Here is a 15,002-nt window from a genome sequence, read left to right as displayed (position 1 = left end):
GCAAACAAACGCATGTTTATAATATGAACAAGGAGACCAAAAGGCACGACCTTACTTGAACAGGATCTGTTATATAGGCTCGTACCTCTGTATTCTTCATTCCTAAGAAGACAGAAACCCATGTCTGGTTGATGATCTAGGACCGTGTAACTAGAGCGTGATTAACAGAGCTTATGGTCTAGACCATGGCTCAGTAGAGGATCGTTGCCAGCTCATGTAATGAGCCTTCTGTATGCTGCTTGCAAAAGATAATGGAAGTTGCTTACTAGAACATGTACAGATGTATTACATATATGCCTATATCATTATACATAAATTGATTTTATTTATATTACAAAATGATTTTTTCCAAAAAAAATAAACTTAATAAAAAAAATATTAAAAACATACCCAAGAACACTCAATCTATTTAAAATTTGTTTTTAGTGTCATATATGTATAATTGAAAGAAATTTTGTTAGGAACAAATTTCGGAGAATACTTCCATATAATAATATTTATGAGCTACACTATGAAAAAGATTTTGATAAGCTTGAGAGGTTTCTCGAGTTTGCCAATTGACAGAAAAAATAACAGGTTAACCTGTTCAAGTTTGTGAATGTTTTGCTTCACTTGAGCATAATTTCATATGACTCATGTTATAGATATAATATAAATAGAGTGTAAAAGTAAAGTGAATAATCATTGATATATGACATATATTAATTTTGGAGGGAAAACAATTGTGAGGATTAACCACAAACTGGTACGTGTCACAGTTATTTTACTTTATTATAATAGGTAGATTTCTATAACTTTCTATATCACCTATGTGTTTTCAGAATTCACCACGCCCACAATGTTGCTTGATTGCTTGTTGCATTTGGTTATATGAACAAATATGTTTCTGAGCACTCGTCATATTAAAACTTTCTAAACAATAAACTGTGTATTAATATAACCGCGCTACAAGAATATGGAGATAAGTACAATATCTAGTGATCTACAGCAGTTTTGATGAGCTCATCAATGGTGTCTGCAACTCATGAGTGGGTGGTGATTAGGGTAGTTGTTACCATAAGGTAGCTAGAGTTGGTTGATATTTGACTTGATCATCAAATTATGTATGTCTTTCCATACTAAATTTTTACCAATGGTGTGTGCAACTCATCATTTATGGTCTTTTGTTTTATAAAAAATATTATTGTCTTGTCACTTGTGACCGCTGAAGCGGAACATCACAAGTCTCATAAGGCATGGCTGATTAGGGTATCTAAGTTGGTGGGTTGAGAGTTTCAAGTATAGGGGTGGAAAAGCGGAGCTCGGCTCATTTTGACTTACAAGAGCTCGAGCTTGACTAGTATAGAGTTCTTTTCTAAAGCTTAAGCTTGTCTCGTGGGTCATTTTTTCAAGCTATAGCTCGGCTTGAATTCGACTTCCTTATTATTATAATAATTAATTTATACATATTTTTAGTTTTTTTATATGTAATTTCAGAAAACACAAAACGAGCCTAATGTCACGGACCAAATATTTGAAGATCGAGATGCTTGAATTGTGTTGAAACGCTTGGGTTTGTTGGCTCGTCCCGGACTTCATTGGGCACGGCCTTAGCGGGATGGAAGGCGTACATGCCTAGTCGTGCTGACACGACGAACGCATCGCTGGTTGCGAGCTGTTGCCGCTTGCCTGATGAGTCCAAGGCAGGACGAAACCAGCAAGCCCTGATTATGAGCGGACCGATTGGCTGGCCTCGGGCGCCACACGGAGTCAAAGGGATAGCTTTGTGACAAGTGGTATCAGAGCAGGTCGAACCTTGGATACGTTGGAACGTGCACACTCAACCAAAAAGAGCTTAGAAATGTCGAGGATGAGTTTTGCAATGGTGGTGGGAGAAGATCGAATGGTCTTTGTAAGCCGTGATTATGGGATCGTGAGCTCCGCCCTAGTCTAGTGAAGTGAAGACCACTGTGTTCGTGTTAAAAGTTTTACAGTGTGGCAGAGCCGTAATTTGGGGTTGAAGTCTGCTAATTTGGCGAACGTCGGCGTCACATAATCCGACGGCATAATTAACCGACACGGCAAACTCACATTTTGGCTGAACTACCGGGTGTCCCATTTATCAGAGTGAATCATTCTCAAAACGCATGGCTTTGGCTTGTGAGCTAGTATGGGACGATAAACTTGCCCTTCAGACATGCATGGCATAGGGGAAGACCAACGTCTAAGTCTTGCACATCGGTATGGGACGACATGTGCATGCACGAGGACCTGCATGGTTATGCTGGTGGGAGAGTGTCACGGACCAAATATTTGAAGATCGAGATGCTTGAATTGTGTTGAAACGCTTGGGTTTGTTGGCTCGTCCCGGACTTCATTGGGCATAGCCTCAGCGGGAAGGAAGGCGTACATGCTTAGTCGTGCTGGCACGACGAACACATCGCTGGTTGCGAGCTGTTGGCGCTCGCCTGATAAGTCCAAGGCAGGATGAAACCAGCAAGCCCTGATTATGAGCGGGCCGATTGGCTGGCCTTCGGGCTCCACACGGAGTCAAAGGGATAGCTCCGTGACACTAAGCTTAGAATAAGCTCGTGAGCACTACCTTAAGCGAGTCAAAGCTCAGCAAGGTAGTGTGAAACCAATACATAGAGGTCCAAAGGAGTAAAATATAAAAATACACAAGGCTCGGCAACCTAACGAGCTTTATTTGAGGCTTGACTCGTTTCAAGCTTTTTACCGATCCGACCTAGAGTAGCTTGCGAGCAGCTCGACTCGTTTGCACCCTAGTTTCAAGTCGGTGAGTTGAATTAATTGTCTAAATATGTCAAACGGGTTGGCTGGTAGCAATCAGGTTGTAATTGTATTAATTGGGTTGGTGGGTTATAAAAGTGGGTCAAAGAGGTTGGCACATTGATGCCATTATAAAAGTCCACTCCTCAAAAATATGTATGTCAAATCTAGAGGTCGTGTGATGTTAATATGTCATTGCCTGTAGCATAATGTTGAAATGCAAAATCTATACTATTAAATAAATAAAAGTTTGCTTTTGCCACGTGTCCTGTATCTAGCCTATCCTCGCTCTCTAATTCCCACCTCCCACAATTCTCCTTTCACAGCGTCGGTTCGGATCCCTTATCCAACCCGAATATGATGTTATCACCCAAACAATTAGATTCATCAATGTTTGCAAAACCCTAAATCAATTGTGCCTCTTTCCTAATGTTTCAGATCTGTCAAACCTCATTCCTAAACTCTAAAATCACCGGCGACCAAGTTTTCCAGTTTCATCTCCGTCTCCGTCGAAGTACATGCTCCTCGCCATCGGTGACTATTCAATCGAAATCTTTTATTTCAGACGGTATGTTGCTAATCAGAGTCTTCGATTAATTCTGAATTGTATAATTTAATTAATTGTATAAACTCTTAAAACGATTGTGTAACAATCATTATTGGTTTAGCCAATTTTGATTACTGTATGTTCACAATATGTATTTTTCAATATATAATAGTACTTGAATTATAACAATCATTTTTTTTTGTTATTTACCTCTATGTTCTAAGGTTGTTTACATATGTGTTTTCAATTTTTGTTAGTTTGTTATTAATTTTGGATATTTTGCTTAGTGATTTTGTGTTTTGAAGTTGTTCGATGGAGATTGAATTGATGTTTGGTGTTATGTGTAGTTAAGTAAATTCAATCAGTCTCTATACTCATCAGATTTATTGTTAATATTCTTTTAAATACCTTCCTGAAAATTATGTTTTGAGTGTTTATTTTTTGGTTTATTGCTTGGCTTGTGATGTTAAGGACGAAATTAGAGAAAGGGTAGTGATCTGGCATTGTATTTGGAACATATTCTCAAATTGTAAAATTATTGATCATTTAAAAAAATTATGCAATATAAGTATCTGTTTACTACTCTTGCTAATTTGTAAATCTCAGTTCTACATTGAGGTACTTAATTACTAAGCACGGACTTACGATTAAGCGTGTGACATCGGGATGGTGTTTCGGATCACGTTTGACCTTTTTTCTACCATTATAACTAAAAATCATTTGATTCGTTGTATTTCTGAATTAGTTAATTTAATCTATTGTATAAACCTTAAAGGACTGTGTAACGATCATTATTGGTTTAGCTGTGTATACAAATATGTATTTTTTTTATATGGAATAGTACTTGAATCATAACAGTCAAGTTTTTGTTATTTTTCTCATCTCTATGCTCTTGATTGATTATTTTTATTTTTTGAAAATGAGTATCGCAGGTCAACTTGATGAAACAATTGGTATCCTCAAAAGTCAAATTGTTCAGGTAAATTATTAAATGCATTAGTAATCGTACATGCTTTAGTGATTTTTGTTTCTAAACATCATTGTACTGGTTTATTTTGAAGTGATGTTTTATATACTTTTGTTTCTTGAAGTTAAATATTGATGCTCAACTTGATGACGCAATTGCTAATCTAAAAAATTGATATTCTGAAGCTTACAGGAAATTATCAAATTCATTAGTTATTGTGTTCAACTTCTAGATTGATTGTTATTGTAAAATTACATATATTGTTATTAAAGTATAATTAGGATTTAGAAAACATACCATATACCATAATGTCAAACTGCAACCCATTTCAACATACTGTTTAACCAAAACATCACTCCCAAGTTTCATTACTAATAATAATTAGTTTTTTAATATCGATGTTACATCCGGATTCTGGAATTATGACTATGAGATGTGTGTGATAACTCATGATTGGAGAATAAATTAGTTGGAAATTTGGGTTGTGGAACCCTAAGTGTATGTTTTACGGCGTTGGATTGTGATTTAAGTGAAATCAGTTCAAAATTTTAAATTAATAAGCCATAGTTATAATTTTAAACTTGAATATCTTGGTTTATATACCCTGAAGAGATGTAGATTCTAGAAGATTATTAATTTTAAATTTGAATATTATTTGTATTATAAACCATGAATCTGTTCGTGCCCGTGCCTCTGATTGATTTTCTTACATGATCAATAAATTGCTTAAATCTGAGTAATATTTCTGTGGTTTCATAATATTGTTCAGTTTTTATCAATCTGAACGTAAAACAGATTGTAATTTCCCAAATTTCTCAGATGAAATTAACAAATATTTGTAATGCGTTTTATTGATTCGCCATGATAGCTTCTTGATTCTTCTTTACAAAAGGAGTTCGGAAATAATGAGAAACAAACTGACCTATTTATATCTTTGTGATTCAATATGTGATGTTGGTTTTAATGAGTAGATGAAAAATTATATGCAGGTGTTAGTCCCTTATCTACTTCCAATTGATGAATATGAAGATGTTATTGCAGCACCTAAATTATTCGTGGATAATGGAGACTAGATTCAAGTAATCTATTTCAATCAACTTTCTTGCTTTTTTAAATTTGAATATTATTTTCTTAATCTTCTTGATATACATGTTATTTATTTAAATTTCTCTTATATTATAATCAATGTTTTTATTTAAATTGCCATCCCTTAATGTTGAACTGAATACCATATTCGAAAGGTATTGTAAGACATGAAATACTATGTTTAGATATTTATTTATTTTGAATGGTATTTCGAGATTTATTTATTTTGAGCGGTAATCTGTTAGTGGGTAGCCTATATGTTTATACGGAAAAAACATTTAATTTCAATACTCTATGATTTTTATTTTCTTTTTTTGTGTTGGAACTTCTAGGTTAATTGTAACTTTTTTTTAGAATTGGTTTCAAATAATCCAAACTATGTTCGATTGGCAAAGATATGTCTCAGCAATTGAAATGGCAAAAAATAATCCTAACTATGCATGTGGGTGTAAGGTTAACGAAAATTTAACAAGCCGTTCGTTTTTAGTGATGTGGCCCCTAATGTGTCTTTTAACCAACTGACGGGAACAGTGAGTTGTCATTAATTACAAATCATAGTAGTAGTAGTAATAAGAAGAATAACCGGTAATATTTGAAGCCAATTCACCTTTTTTTTATTAATTAAATGTTTACATAAATCAATGCAAATTTTAATTAATCGGTAATATTTTATGTGGTATTAGTTTAGTTATGCTAAATTTTAATTTAATTTTAGTTACATAAATAATAATATTTTATTTGAAACGAGAGAGACGTGGTGAATTAATGATCATTTTTTTCGTATTGTGAAAGTGAGTGGAGTGGATATGATATAGTGATGAAATGACTTTTTAAAATGGGAAGGAAGGATGCATCCATACCATATAGTCTAATAAGCAAAATTATTTATCATGGCTTTTTGTTATTGATATTTTGGACATATGAAATTAAATTTGTTAAACCCGTGTTGTACATGGGTATGGGTAGTGAACCTAGTAATAAATAAATAAATAACCGATGTTAATTTTTATTTTGATTTTTTCATTTGTGATTTGGTATGTGATTTTTTCATTAACTAATTTATTTACTTCCAAGCAACCCCCATGGCGAAAAATCCTGGTTTATGACAAATTTGAGTGAGGACCGGGTAAAAAGAAAATCACATCCCCTAGTCATTCACATTCACATCAACTACCAAACACAAAACCACCACCGTCCAGTCCAAACAAACAACCCACCACCGTTACTTGCGATCTGAATGTCGTGGTTAAGATCTGCCGTGAACAAGGCCGTTGAGGTCGGTAACAAGAACAACCTTACTCGCACCGTCAAAAACTACGCCGATACCGTCGTCCAACATGCCGGTCAAGCCGTTGCCGAAGGCGCTAAAATCTTCCAGGACCGACTTGTAAACTGCTCACTCTTAACTTCCATATCAAATCTTATTATTATTATTATTGCTTCTTTACTGGATTGGAATTAGGGCTCCATTGAATTAACTTATTCTATTTAACAACCTAATTTGTTTCAATCCTATTCGACATTTCTTAAATTGCAAATAATAATAATAAAACCAAAACGAGCTAATGCCGGTTCTTCATTTCTTATTTTAGCATTTGTTCGTTTTATTAGTATTATTATTTGCAATTTAAGAAATGCCAAATAGGATTGTTTGATTGTTGGATTGGAATTAGGGCTTTATTATTAAATGGCTGCTGAATTAACTTAAATTTATTTAACCTAATTTGTTTTTATTCTAATTTTGTTAATTGCAAATTTTATTTTGTGTACTAAATCATGCAACATTATTATTATTATTTTTGCAATTTAAGAAATGTTAATTAGGATTGCTAGTTTACTGGATTGGAATTAGGGCTTTATTATCTGACAACTGAATTAAGTTAAATTCAACCTAATTTGTTTTTTATCCTAATTTTGTTAATTGCAAATTAAGTTGTGTATTAAATTATGCTACATTGTTTTATTATTATTATTATTATATTATTATTATTTTTATTATTTGCAGTTTTAGGAATGCCAATTAGGATTGCTAGCTTACTGGATTGGAATTAGGGCTTTATTATCTGACTGCTGAATTAAGTTATATTTAATCTAATTTGTTTCTATTCTAATTATGTTAATTGCCATTTTATTTAATCATGCAACCTCATAACAGAAACCTAATGATGTTCTTGATTAAAGCTATTAAGTTTGCTAATACTTTGTTGGATGTTTTAAGAAAATGATTAAACTGGAACTAGTTAACAATATTAATATGTAAATGATTTAGTATTGTTTCATGTTATTCAGTTGGTTAACTTTTGCATTTGCTCGCTTTTATTATCATTATAATTTTCAATTTAAGACATGTCAATTAGGATTGTTTGTTTGCTGGATTGGAATTAGTGCTTCATTGAATTAAGTTACATTTAACCTAATTTATTCTATTCTAATTGTGTTAATTGCAATTTTATTATATGTATTTAATTATGCAGCCTCACTATACTCTTGATAAAAGTTAAGTTTTGCTAATAAGAGGGAAACTTTTATTTGTTTTATTTATTATATGCCCTAAGAAAGTGATTAAACTGGAATCATTTATTATCAATATGTACATAATTTAGTAAAGTAACATGTTATTATATTAGTTATTGACGTTTTGTTTCGTCTATCTACTTGCTGCTTTATTTTTTGATTTTGATGAAGCTACGAATGACAGGGGGCTAGGAGTTTCAAAAGCTTTAAGCAGACAGTTAAAAGATTGGAAGAAGCGTCTGTTTCCGCCAGAGGTCCGGAAAGGATACTCTTGATGAGAAGATGGCTTGCTGCTCTCAAAGAAACAGAGAAGCTTTCAGGAGGTTTGCTTGAAGATGATGACAAGAATCATGAACCACATCATCCTTCTGAAGAGCTAAATGATAATCCGAAAAAGCCATCTTTAGTGAGTAAATCCATCTTTTTTAGTATATCATCCTTCCATCATAGTGATACTTTTCAGTTTTTATTGTATAACATTTGATTGATGGACCGCCAATTAGTTATGGTGTTGTAATACTAGCTCTTTCATATTTTTTGTGCTTATACTTTGATATCGTGACAGGTTCTGTACTATGATGTGGATATGGTTGGAGATCCAATGAATTTCCGTGATGTTTTTCTTTATAGTCAAGCTTTGGAGGGCATTACAATATCTATGGTAAGAGCAGTTGTAATGTTTCAGTGTTTTTCCTGAAATGCACAAGTAGACACTGCAGCATCTGTTGTGTGTATGTATGTTAGTATCTGTATAGCTTTCTCATGAATTGAAGGCAAGATTGTAGTTGGTCATTTGGATATCTGATGCAGATCAATATGATTTAGATTACACGCTTCTCATGATTATTGAGGAATTTCATAATATTAACATGCATCATCTTTGTATATAGCTAAGTTTCAATGTTTCTTTTCCTCAATAGATTCTTGAACCGCCAAGCGAGGAGGAGGTTTCTCTGCTTCTGGAATTTTTTGGGTATTTTTTTAACATAATTTGTTTGAGTTCATATCTTTACATCATGTAAATAACTTAATAATTAACCAAGATCCTTCTTTTGTTTTGCAGTTGCTGCCTTACTGGAGGAAAAGAAGTTCATAATGCCATAGTCAGTAGCATCCAGGATTTGGCAAAAGCATTCTCAGGCTATCAAGATGAAGTCTTGGTACTAATGAAACTTTCCCGAAATATCTGATACTTTTATCATCTTTTACTCTGTCTTAACCCCCCCCCCCCCTTGTTCTTTCCAGGTGAAGCGTGAGGAGTTACTGCAGTTTGCACAAGGTGCCATCACTGGTTTAAAAGTCAATGCAGAGCTTAAAAGGTAAAAAGTCAAATGTGTTGAAAACATGTATAACTGATCAAGCTGATTGCAAATTTGTACTTTTGATATAATTGTATTCTGAAATGATAATAACATGTGGTGAGTCATATAACTCTCAGAATAGATGCTGAAGCCTCTATGCTCAAGGAAAAGCTTGATGGAATGGAATCATCTGGGGAGATTATTGGTGATGGGTATGAAAAAGCCTCTAAAGAAGCAACCATTGCTACAATAGAGGTGAGCCTGTCTTCAGATTTTAATAACTTGAAACTTCACTACTATTTAGCCAATGCAAATGAGAAGGGTATACTAGGATGATTTATTCTGTAATCTAAATGTTATGTATAACCAGTAGGCTCTGAAGAAGGCTCTGGCCCATATTCGAATTTGTTCTAAACTAGAAGGGCTTTTACTGAAAAAGAAGAAGCTTTATGGTGGAGAAACTCCTGAGATGCATGCTCAAAAGGTAATTTTTTTCTTTAAAATATCATACCTCTTGTTGACTAATATTTCTGTAAATACACATTTGGTTATATAAATGGGCTTAACATTATTTATATAAATGTGCAATTGAACGTTAAATCCTAACTGGTGCTGGTGCCATTTAAGCACACATTGGGTCACTTTCACTTCGTCTAACTCAGAAAATCCTGTCTCATTTATATACTAAATGTTCCATATGCTCCTTCAAAAATTTGTGTTAAAAAACATTGATGGGTAGAAGTGTTGTCTTTGGGTTCAAACAGGTGGATAAGCTGAAAGTGTTATCTGAGTCTCTTGTTAGCTCCTCCACAAAAGCCGAGAAGCGTATTTCTGAGAATAGGTTTTCATACATATAATTTGAGGATGCATTATTTTTCATATATTATTTTTTCTAAATGCTTTGTTTTTATACAAAGTGCGCATACAGAGTAAAAGTAGCATGCCAAATAATTCTTTGTTTCCTTTTATTTTGTAACTTTTGGCAGAGTTCAAAAAGAGGAAGCTTTAAACTTCCGTGTCTCTAAAGCAAGTGAAGTTAGTGAAATGGAGAAGGTATTTTCATATATAATATAAAGAATGTAATAGTGAAATTTTATACCTTTATTTGAAATTTGAATACTATAATAATAACTCGGCTCTGTTGATCTGTTATAGGAATTGGCTGCTGAGGTTGCTGGTCTTGAAAAACAGAGAAATGACCTTGAAGCTGAATTAAAAAGGGTTAGTGTCTTCAGATTTTTCTTTCTTTTTCATTTAAAAAAGAATATTTTTTTTTGTTATTTCAACAAGAGAAAATAATGTGGACTTATGTTTTAGGTGAACATCTCACTGGCAACTGCCAATGGTCGGCTTCAGAACGTTAGGGAAGAAAGGGACCAGTTTTATGATGCTAATGATCAACTTGTTGCACACTTGAAAACAAAGGTACATATCTTTTGTGTTGCAAGATAATAATAATAATAATAACTGTTTTTCTTATTCTATTAATTTATAGGAAGATGAGCTGGTGAAATCAATTGGTTTGTGTAAGCAAGAAGTGAATGTGTTGAATACGTGGGTCAATTTCTTGGAAGATACTTGGGTTCTTCAACGTGCTAATACAGAGACCAAGGAGAAGCAGGTCAGGTATGTTTTTATAAACATTTTCTACTAATATTATAAATAATTCTTGAAATACCGTGGTTAATCTAAAATTTCAAACTTTCTTAAGTGATGAATTGGAAAAACACGAGGGCTATTTTGTCAACTTGGTCGCTAAACTGCTTTCTGCTTATGAGGTACTTTATATTCTAAAAATACTTCATAACCATACGTTGTTTTTGGTAGTAATTGGTACTAAATATCTATATATAATTTATCCTGTCTACAGGAGGGATTGAAGCCTTCAGTTGATCGTATTGAGAAGTATGTAGAGAACTTAAAGAGCTTAAGTGGAGGGTAATATATATACACAATACATTAGTACATTTTTAATGTTTAATAATATGAATTACAATGTTTATCTTCTCAATACAGATCGGATGCACCTTCCAATGTGGATAAAGAAGCTTCCAAAGTGATAAATCCTAGAAGAAGCCTTGAGGAGGAATATCTGGACTATGAAGCAAAGGTAGCAGTTGCTCGTTTAAAGTTCCGTGTCCGATACATTATTAAAAAAAGTAATGCAAATCGCAATGTTTTTTTCTTTATTGTAGATCATTACAACCTTTAGTGTGGTGGACAACATGAAAGAACAGTTCTATTCTCAACACGGAAAAACTTCCAGGTATGTTGAATCTTTTCATTGGTTGGATACTATAGTTTTTTATGAAACTTGAAAATTATGTGTTTGGTTATGATATAGGAAAGAAGATGCGAAAATCAAAGAACTTTTTGAAAATATTGAAAAGTTGAGAGCAAAGTTTGATTCAATCGAAAGGCCAAATCTTGAAATGGAGAATCCTGAAGAAGTGGAGGAGTCAGCATCAGCTGTTGCTGAGACAAGCACCAAGCCTGCCGACAAATCTCAAACCCAGACAAAGACCCAGACCCGGACAGGTGAGCAGCAGGTGAAGTCACCTACTGCAAAAGGTGGTCAGGGTCAGGGTCAGGGTCTGGACCCAGAAGCTGAACTAGCAAAGCTGGAGTCTGAGTTCGGTAAAGTTAACCGGGAGTACACGGAGGAAGAGATAGGCGACTGGGAATTTGATGAGCTTGAAAAGGAGTTAAGCAAATAGATGAAGTGTTTTGGCTACAATAAACCATAAGTTAAAAAAAAAAAGAAATAGAGTGGCTTTGCATGTACATAATTAAATGTTTGAATGATTTGATTATGTGCCTTATGTTCATGTAATTCACTAAACTTGTACAATGTAACACAAACTTTTATTTGTGATTCTTGATGCTTCTTAACAACAGTCTAATTTATAGACACAAATGATTTTAACATGTGCAATGATCATACCTATTCCAACCAATCTTATTCCACAAACAGGCATATAAACAATTGCGCGCGTCTAGTGCGATGTCATTTTAAACTCTGCATAAACGCTTTATGATGAGTATAGCGAGAAGCAATTATACGATTAGTTTGTCTTTTGTGTTACTGTCTATGCGATAGTGAGAGACTGATGATTTGATAATTGTATTTTGTATTGCAGTTACTAAGACTTGTGCGACGGATGTATCGAGACAGATATGGTGAGAGATAATTGGTGGTTTCAAACCAAATAAATCGGGTGCGGATCAGAATGAGCCGTCACTTCATTTGGTGTACTCTTTGACCTCTTGGGTTGCAATCTCTGACTTAAATACGGTTGGCGTTTCATATAAAAAAAATGGACATTGGTAACTCGCCTTGCCCATTGTGACCAGCTCTTCCACGTCAAGACTTTTTGATTGTGACCATTTGACCCGTTCTTGAGTTTAGACATACCCAAAAGAACCCAAAACGCATAAAAAACTGCCCAACCCTACCCGTTTCAAATGATCAAATCTCCCATTAAAAAGAAATCTTAAAACCTTCCAAATCCAAAATCCATTAGAAAGCAGCTAACAAAGTTACAGAACATGCTACCTATCAATTGAACTTAACAACATGTAACAATATATTAGTTTATGACTATTTTACTCCTTGGAACACGAAGAAATGCCGGTTGATTTATGTGATTTCTCCCAATTCAAACCATCAAAATGCTTAATCTCCACATGGGTCAATGTTCCAGGGTCAACACACTTGTATGTAACCGCGATTCCATCTGGGTTCGATTTCGGTGTATAAAAAGATGTAATGCCACACACTTTGCAAAATGTGTGTTTCGCGGTGTGAGTCCCGAAAGTGTAGGTGGTTAGGAACTCTTTGGAGTCTTGTAAAAGCTCGAATCGTTGTGAAGGTACGATGAAGTGAGTGTTTCCTCTCATGGCACAGTCTGAGCGGTTGCACTGCCAGGCTGTGACACTGGCTGGTGAGTGGACCCGCCACCTCACACGTCCACAGTGGCATCCGCCGTTGTGTATCACCATTTCAGAATCCATGTATTTAGTCTGCAAGTATACAGAATTGCACATCATTCATATATGTTTTTAAGATCTTGAGGATATGTAAGATACTATATTATATTTGATTATACTGTATTAATTTTCTATATACGTTAACGTTTATTGTAATCATCTTTATTATAATTAAGAGATATGATTTGATTAGTTTTTCTTTGTAATTATCACTATTATAACGTCTCCGTTATATATTTATAGGAGTACAATAAGAATAATTACAAAAGAAAAAGAATACAATTAAAATAATTACATAGAAATCTAATCATATAAAATAATATCTTCTAATACCAAATAGCAGTGCTCTAGCGGTACCCCGATGACTTCCTCTAGAAAAGGCCGCCGGTTCGAGTCTAGTTTGTGACAAAATGTCGTACGCAAGGCAGGGGTTTTATCACAGTAGGCTTTCGGGCGGTGAGTTTCCCCTAGATTGGTGATGGGCAAGGTCACAAGTCTGCAATCACGAGCGTGGGTGGCCTTTTGTTGGTCGTTCAAAAATAACAATAATAATATCTCCTAAGTATGGTATTTATAATTACAATATCTCAATAACATCTCCTGACAACCAAGAACATAATCTTTGATCTTCATAAGCAAAGATTTAACATAATTAATTCCGGAACCGATAATCGTAAACAGTTTGATCATATTGATCAAATGGGGTTTTACCAGTGTGACATCTGGATTAAGGCCACTTCTAATGTCTTTATGATGAATTAAAACCCTATGCTAGTATTATTTAAGTGATCATTTGTCGGAATAAAAGTCAAATAGAAGAAAACCCCAAAAGCTAACTAGGTCAACGCAAAATTGGGTGTCAACGTTCAAAATGATGGCAAACAAATCTGATTCGAAAATGAATGTAAGTATACATATACAGAGTGAGAAGAGAATGTTAAGCTGGTATGAAGATGAAACCAAACCTTAAAAATGCAGACTTCTTCTACGAGAAAACGTTTAACAGTAAAATTACAGACACAGGAAAAGTGGACGAAATGGCGGCTATATGTTAGTACTATAATGGGATGGGACGAGCAAATGTTGCCGGTATTAAATCGAGTATCTTTCGTATCAAAATGAAGTATCAGGTTTCAGGATCGGTATGGTATCGAAATCTGTCTTCATCACATGTATCGTACCGAGTATTTTTAGTAACGGTATCCATTTATAGAGACTTTCGGTGTCGGTAATATTGGTATTGGTACTTTCGGTAGCAAACTCGTCCCTAACATACATGATGCACCATCAAATTAGATTTTTTTTCTTTTAACTGGTTATTGATATATTTGAAGTTTTTTTCAAGTGTAAATCTAATGCTTTAATTTGGTTGTGATCTATGTGGGTTTTTGAAGTTGATTTTCGTAGCATGGAGAGTGGTTGTCGGACGCTTTGGCGAGAAGAAGCATTCCGGTAAGATCAATCATTTGTCTAGTTTGCGAAAGGGGGATAAGTCGGTCGGCCATATTTTTATCTCGTGTGAGTTTGCTCAAACGGCGCGGTGTTTGATTTCTAATAAATCTAAATGGTGCAAGTTACCCTTGATGTATGCTTTTAGTGCCCGAGACTTTGGAAAGACAACACGAAAGCTTTCCATGCAATTTGTTTGATTACAATTTGGTGTATTTGGAAGAAACGCAATGCTCTAGTCCACTAGGGCTCTCCAATGTAGCTACGAACTTTGATGGAAGAAATAACATTTGCTTGTTTACCTTTGGATTAAAAATTTGTCCAAAAAGTTAGGAAGATTGGTGTAGTTTCGGTTGTAGTAGGTGCTTTGTAATCTTGT

At 34.4% G+C, this 15,002-nt stretch overlaps 1 protein-coding gene, 1 long non-coding RNA gene, 1 other non-coding gene and 1 pseudogene across 5 annotated transcripts; 3 read left to right on the top strand and 1 right to left on the bottom strand.

Moving 5' to 3' along the window:
* The first annotated feature begins 45 nt into the window (after positions 1 to 45).
* On the top strand, positions 46 to 251 carry LOC143594215 (small nucleolar RNA U3). The gene has a single exon (XR_013146288.1). It is a non-coding gene; the product is annotated as a small nucleolar RNA U3 (small nucleolar RNA).
* Positions 252 to 3,005: 2,754 nt separating this feature from the next.
* Positions 3,006 to 5,344, top strand: LOC143594205 (uncharacterized). The gene is made up of 3 exons (XR_013146284.1): positions 3,006 to 3,337; positions 4,249 to 4,295; positions 5,273 to 5,344. It is a non-coding gene; the product is annotated as an uncharacterized LOC143594205 (long non-coding RNA).
* A 1,223-nt stretch (positions 5,345 to 6,567) lies between these two features.
* Positions 6,568 to 11,916, top strand: LOC143594208 (uncharacterized). 2 transcript variants are annotated; one of them, XM_077073579.1, is made up of 18 exons: positions 6,568 to 6,756; positions 8,068 to 8,289; positions 8,449 to 8,544; positions 8,804 to 8,856; positions 8,947 to 9,043; positions 9,129 to 9,202; positions 9,322 to 9,439; positions 9,558 to 9,668; positions 9,949 to 10,025; positions 10,171 to 10,237; positions 10,340 to 10,405; positions 10,502 to 10,609; positions 10,680 to 10,810; positions 10,896 to 10,962; positions 11,055 to 11,122; positions 11,201 to 11,294; positions 11,380 to 11,450; positions 11,529 to 11,916. In XM_077073579.1, exons 1-18 carry the CDS (start codon positions 6,607 to 6,609, stop codon positions 11,899 to 11,901), a joined length of 2,043 nt encoding a protein of 680 aa, XP_076929694.1. In that variant the 5' UTR covers positions 6,568 to 6,606; the 3' UTR covers positions 11,902 to 11,916. The 2 variants fall into 2 exon arrangements, with proteins under 2 accessions (XP_076929694.1, XP_076929693.1); XM_077073578.1 differs by having other exon boundaries at positions 8,068 to 8,292.
* Positions 11,917 to 12,744: 828 nt separating this feature from the next.
* Positions 12,745 to 14,190, bottom strand: LOC143594204 (uncharacterized; annotated as a pseudogene). Its single transcript, XR_013146283.1, has 2 exons — positions 14,140 to 14,190; positions 12,745 to 13,207 (listed from the first exon to the last, which is right to left on the bottom strand). The product of XR_013146283.1 is annotated as an uncharacterized LOC143594204 (transcript).
* Between the last annotated feature and the right edge of the window lie 812 nt (positions 14,191 to 15,002).

Source organism: Bidens hawaiensis, unplaced genomic scaffold (genome assembly GCF_021521415.1).
Source record: "Bidens hawaiensis isolate Kalapana, Puna unplaced genomic scaffold, B.hawaiensis_p1.1 tig00043335_1, whole genome shotgun sequence".
Taxonomy (NCBI): domain Eukaryota; kingdom Viridiplantae; phylum Streptophyta; class Magnoliopsida; order Asterales; family Asteraceae; genus Bidens; species Bidens hawaiensis.
Note: the sequence above shows the minus strand (reverse complement) of the source record. Positions and strands in the feature narration are given on the sequence as shown.

Bases quoted from the DNA above. Each gene is read 5' to 3' on its own strand.
- LOC143594208 (XM_077073578.1), top strand. From the start codon at position 6,607: ATGTCGTGGTTAAGATCTGCCGTGAACAAGGCCGTTGAGGTCGGTAAC. The intron at 11,295-11,379 runs GTAGCAGTTGCT...TCTTTATTGTAG, and splicing joins ATCTGGACTATGAAGCAAAG to ATCATTACAACCTTTAGTGT. The intron at 11,451-11,528 runs GTATGTTGAATC...GTTATGATATAG, and splicing joins CAACACGGAAAAACTTCCAG to GAAAGAAGATGCGAAAATCA.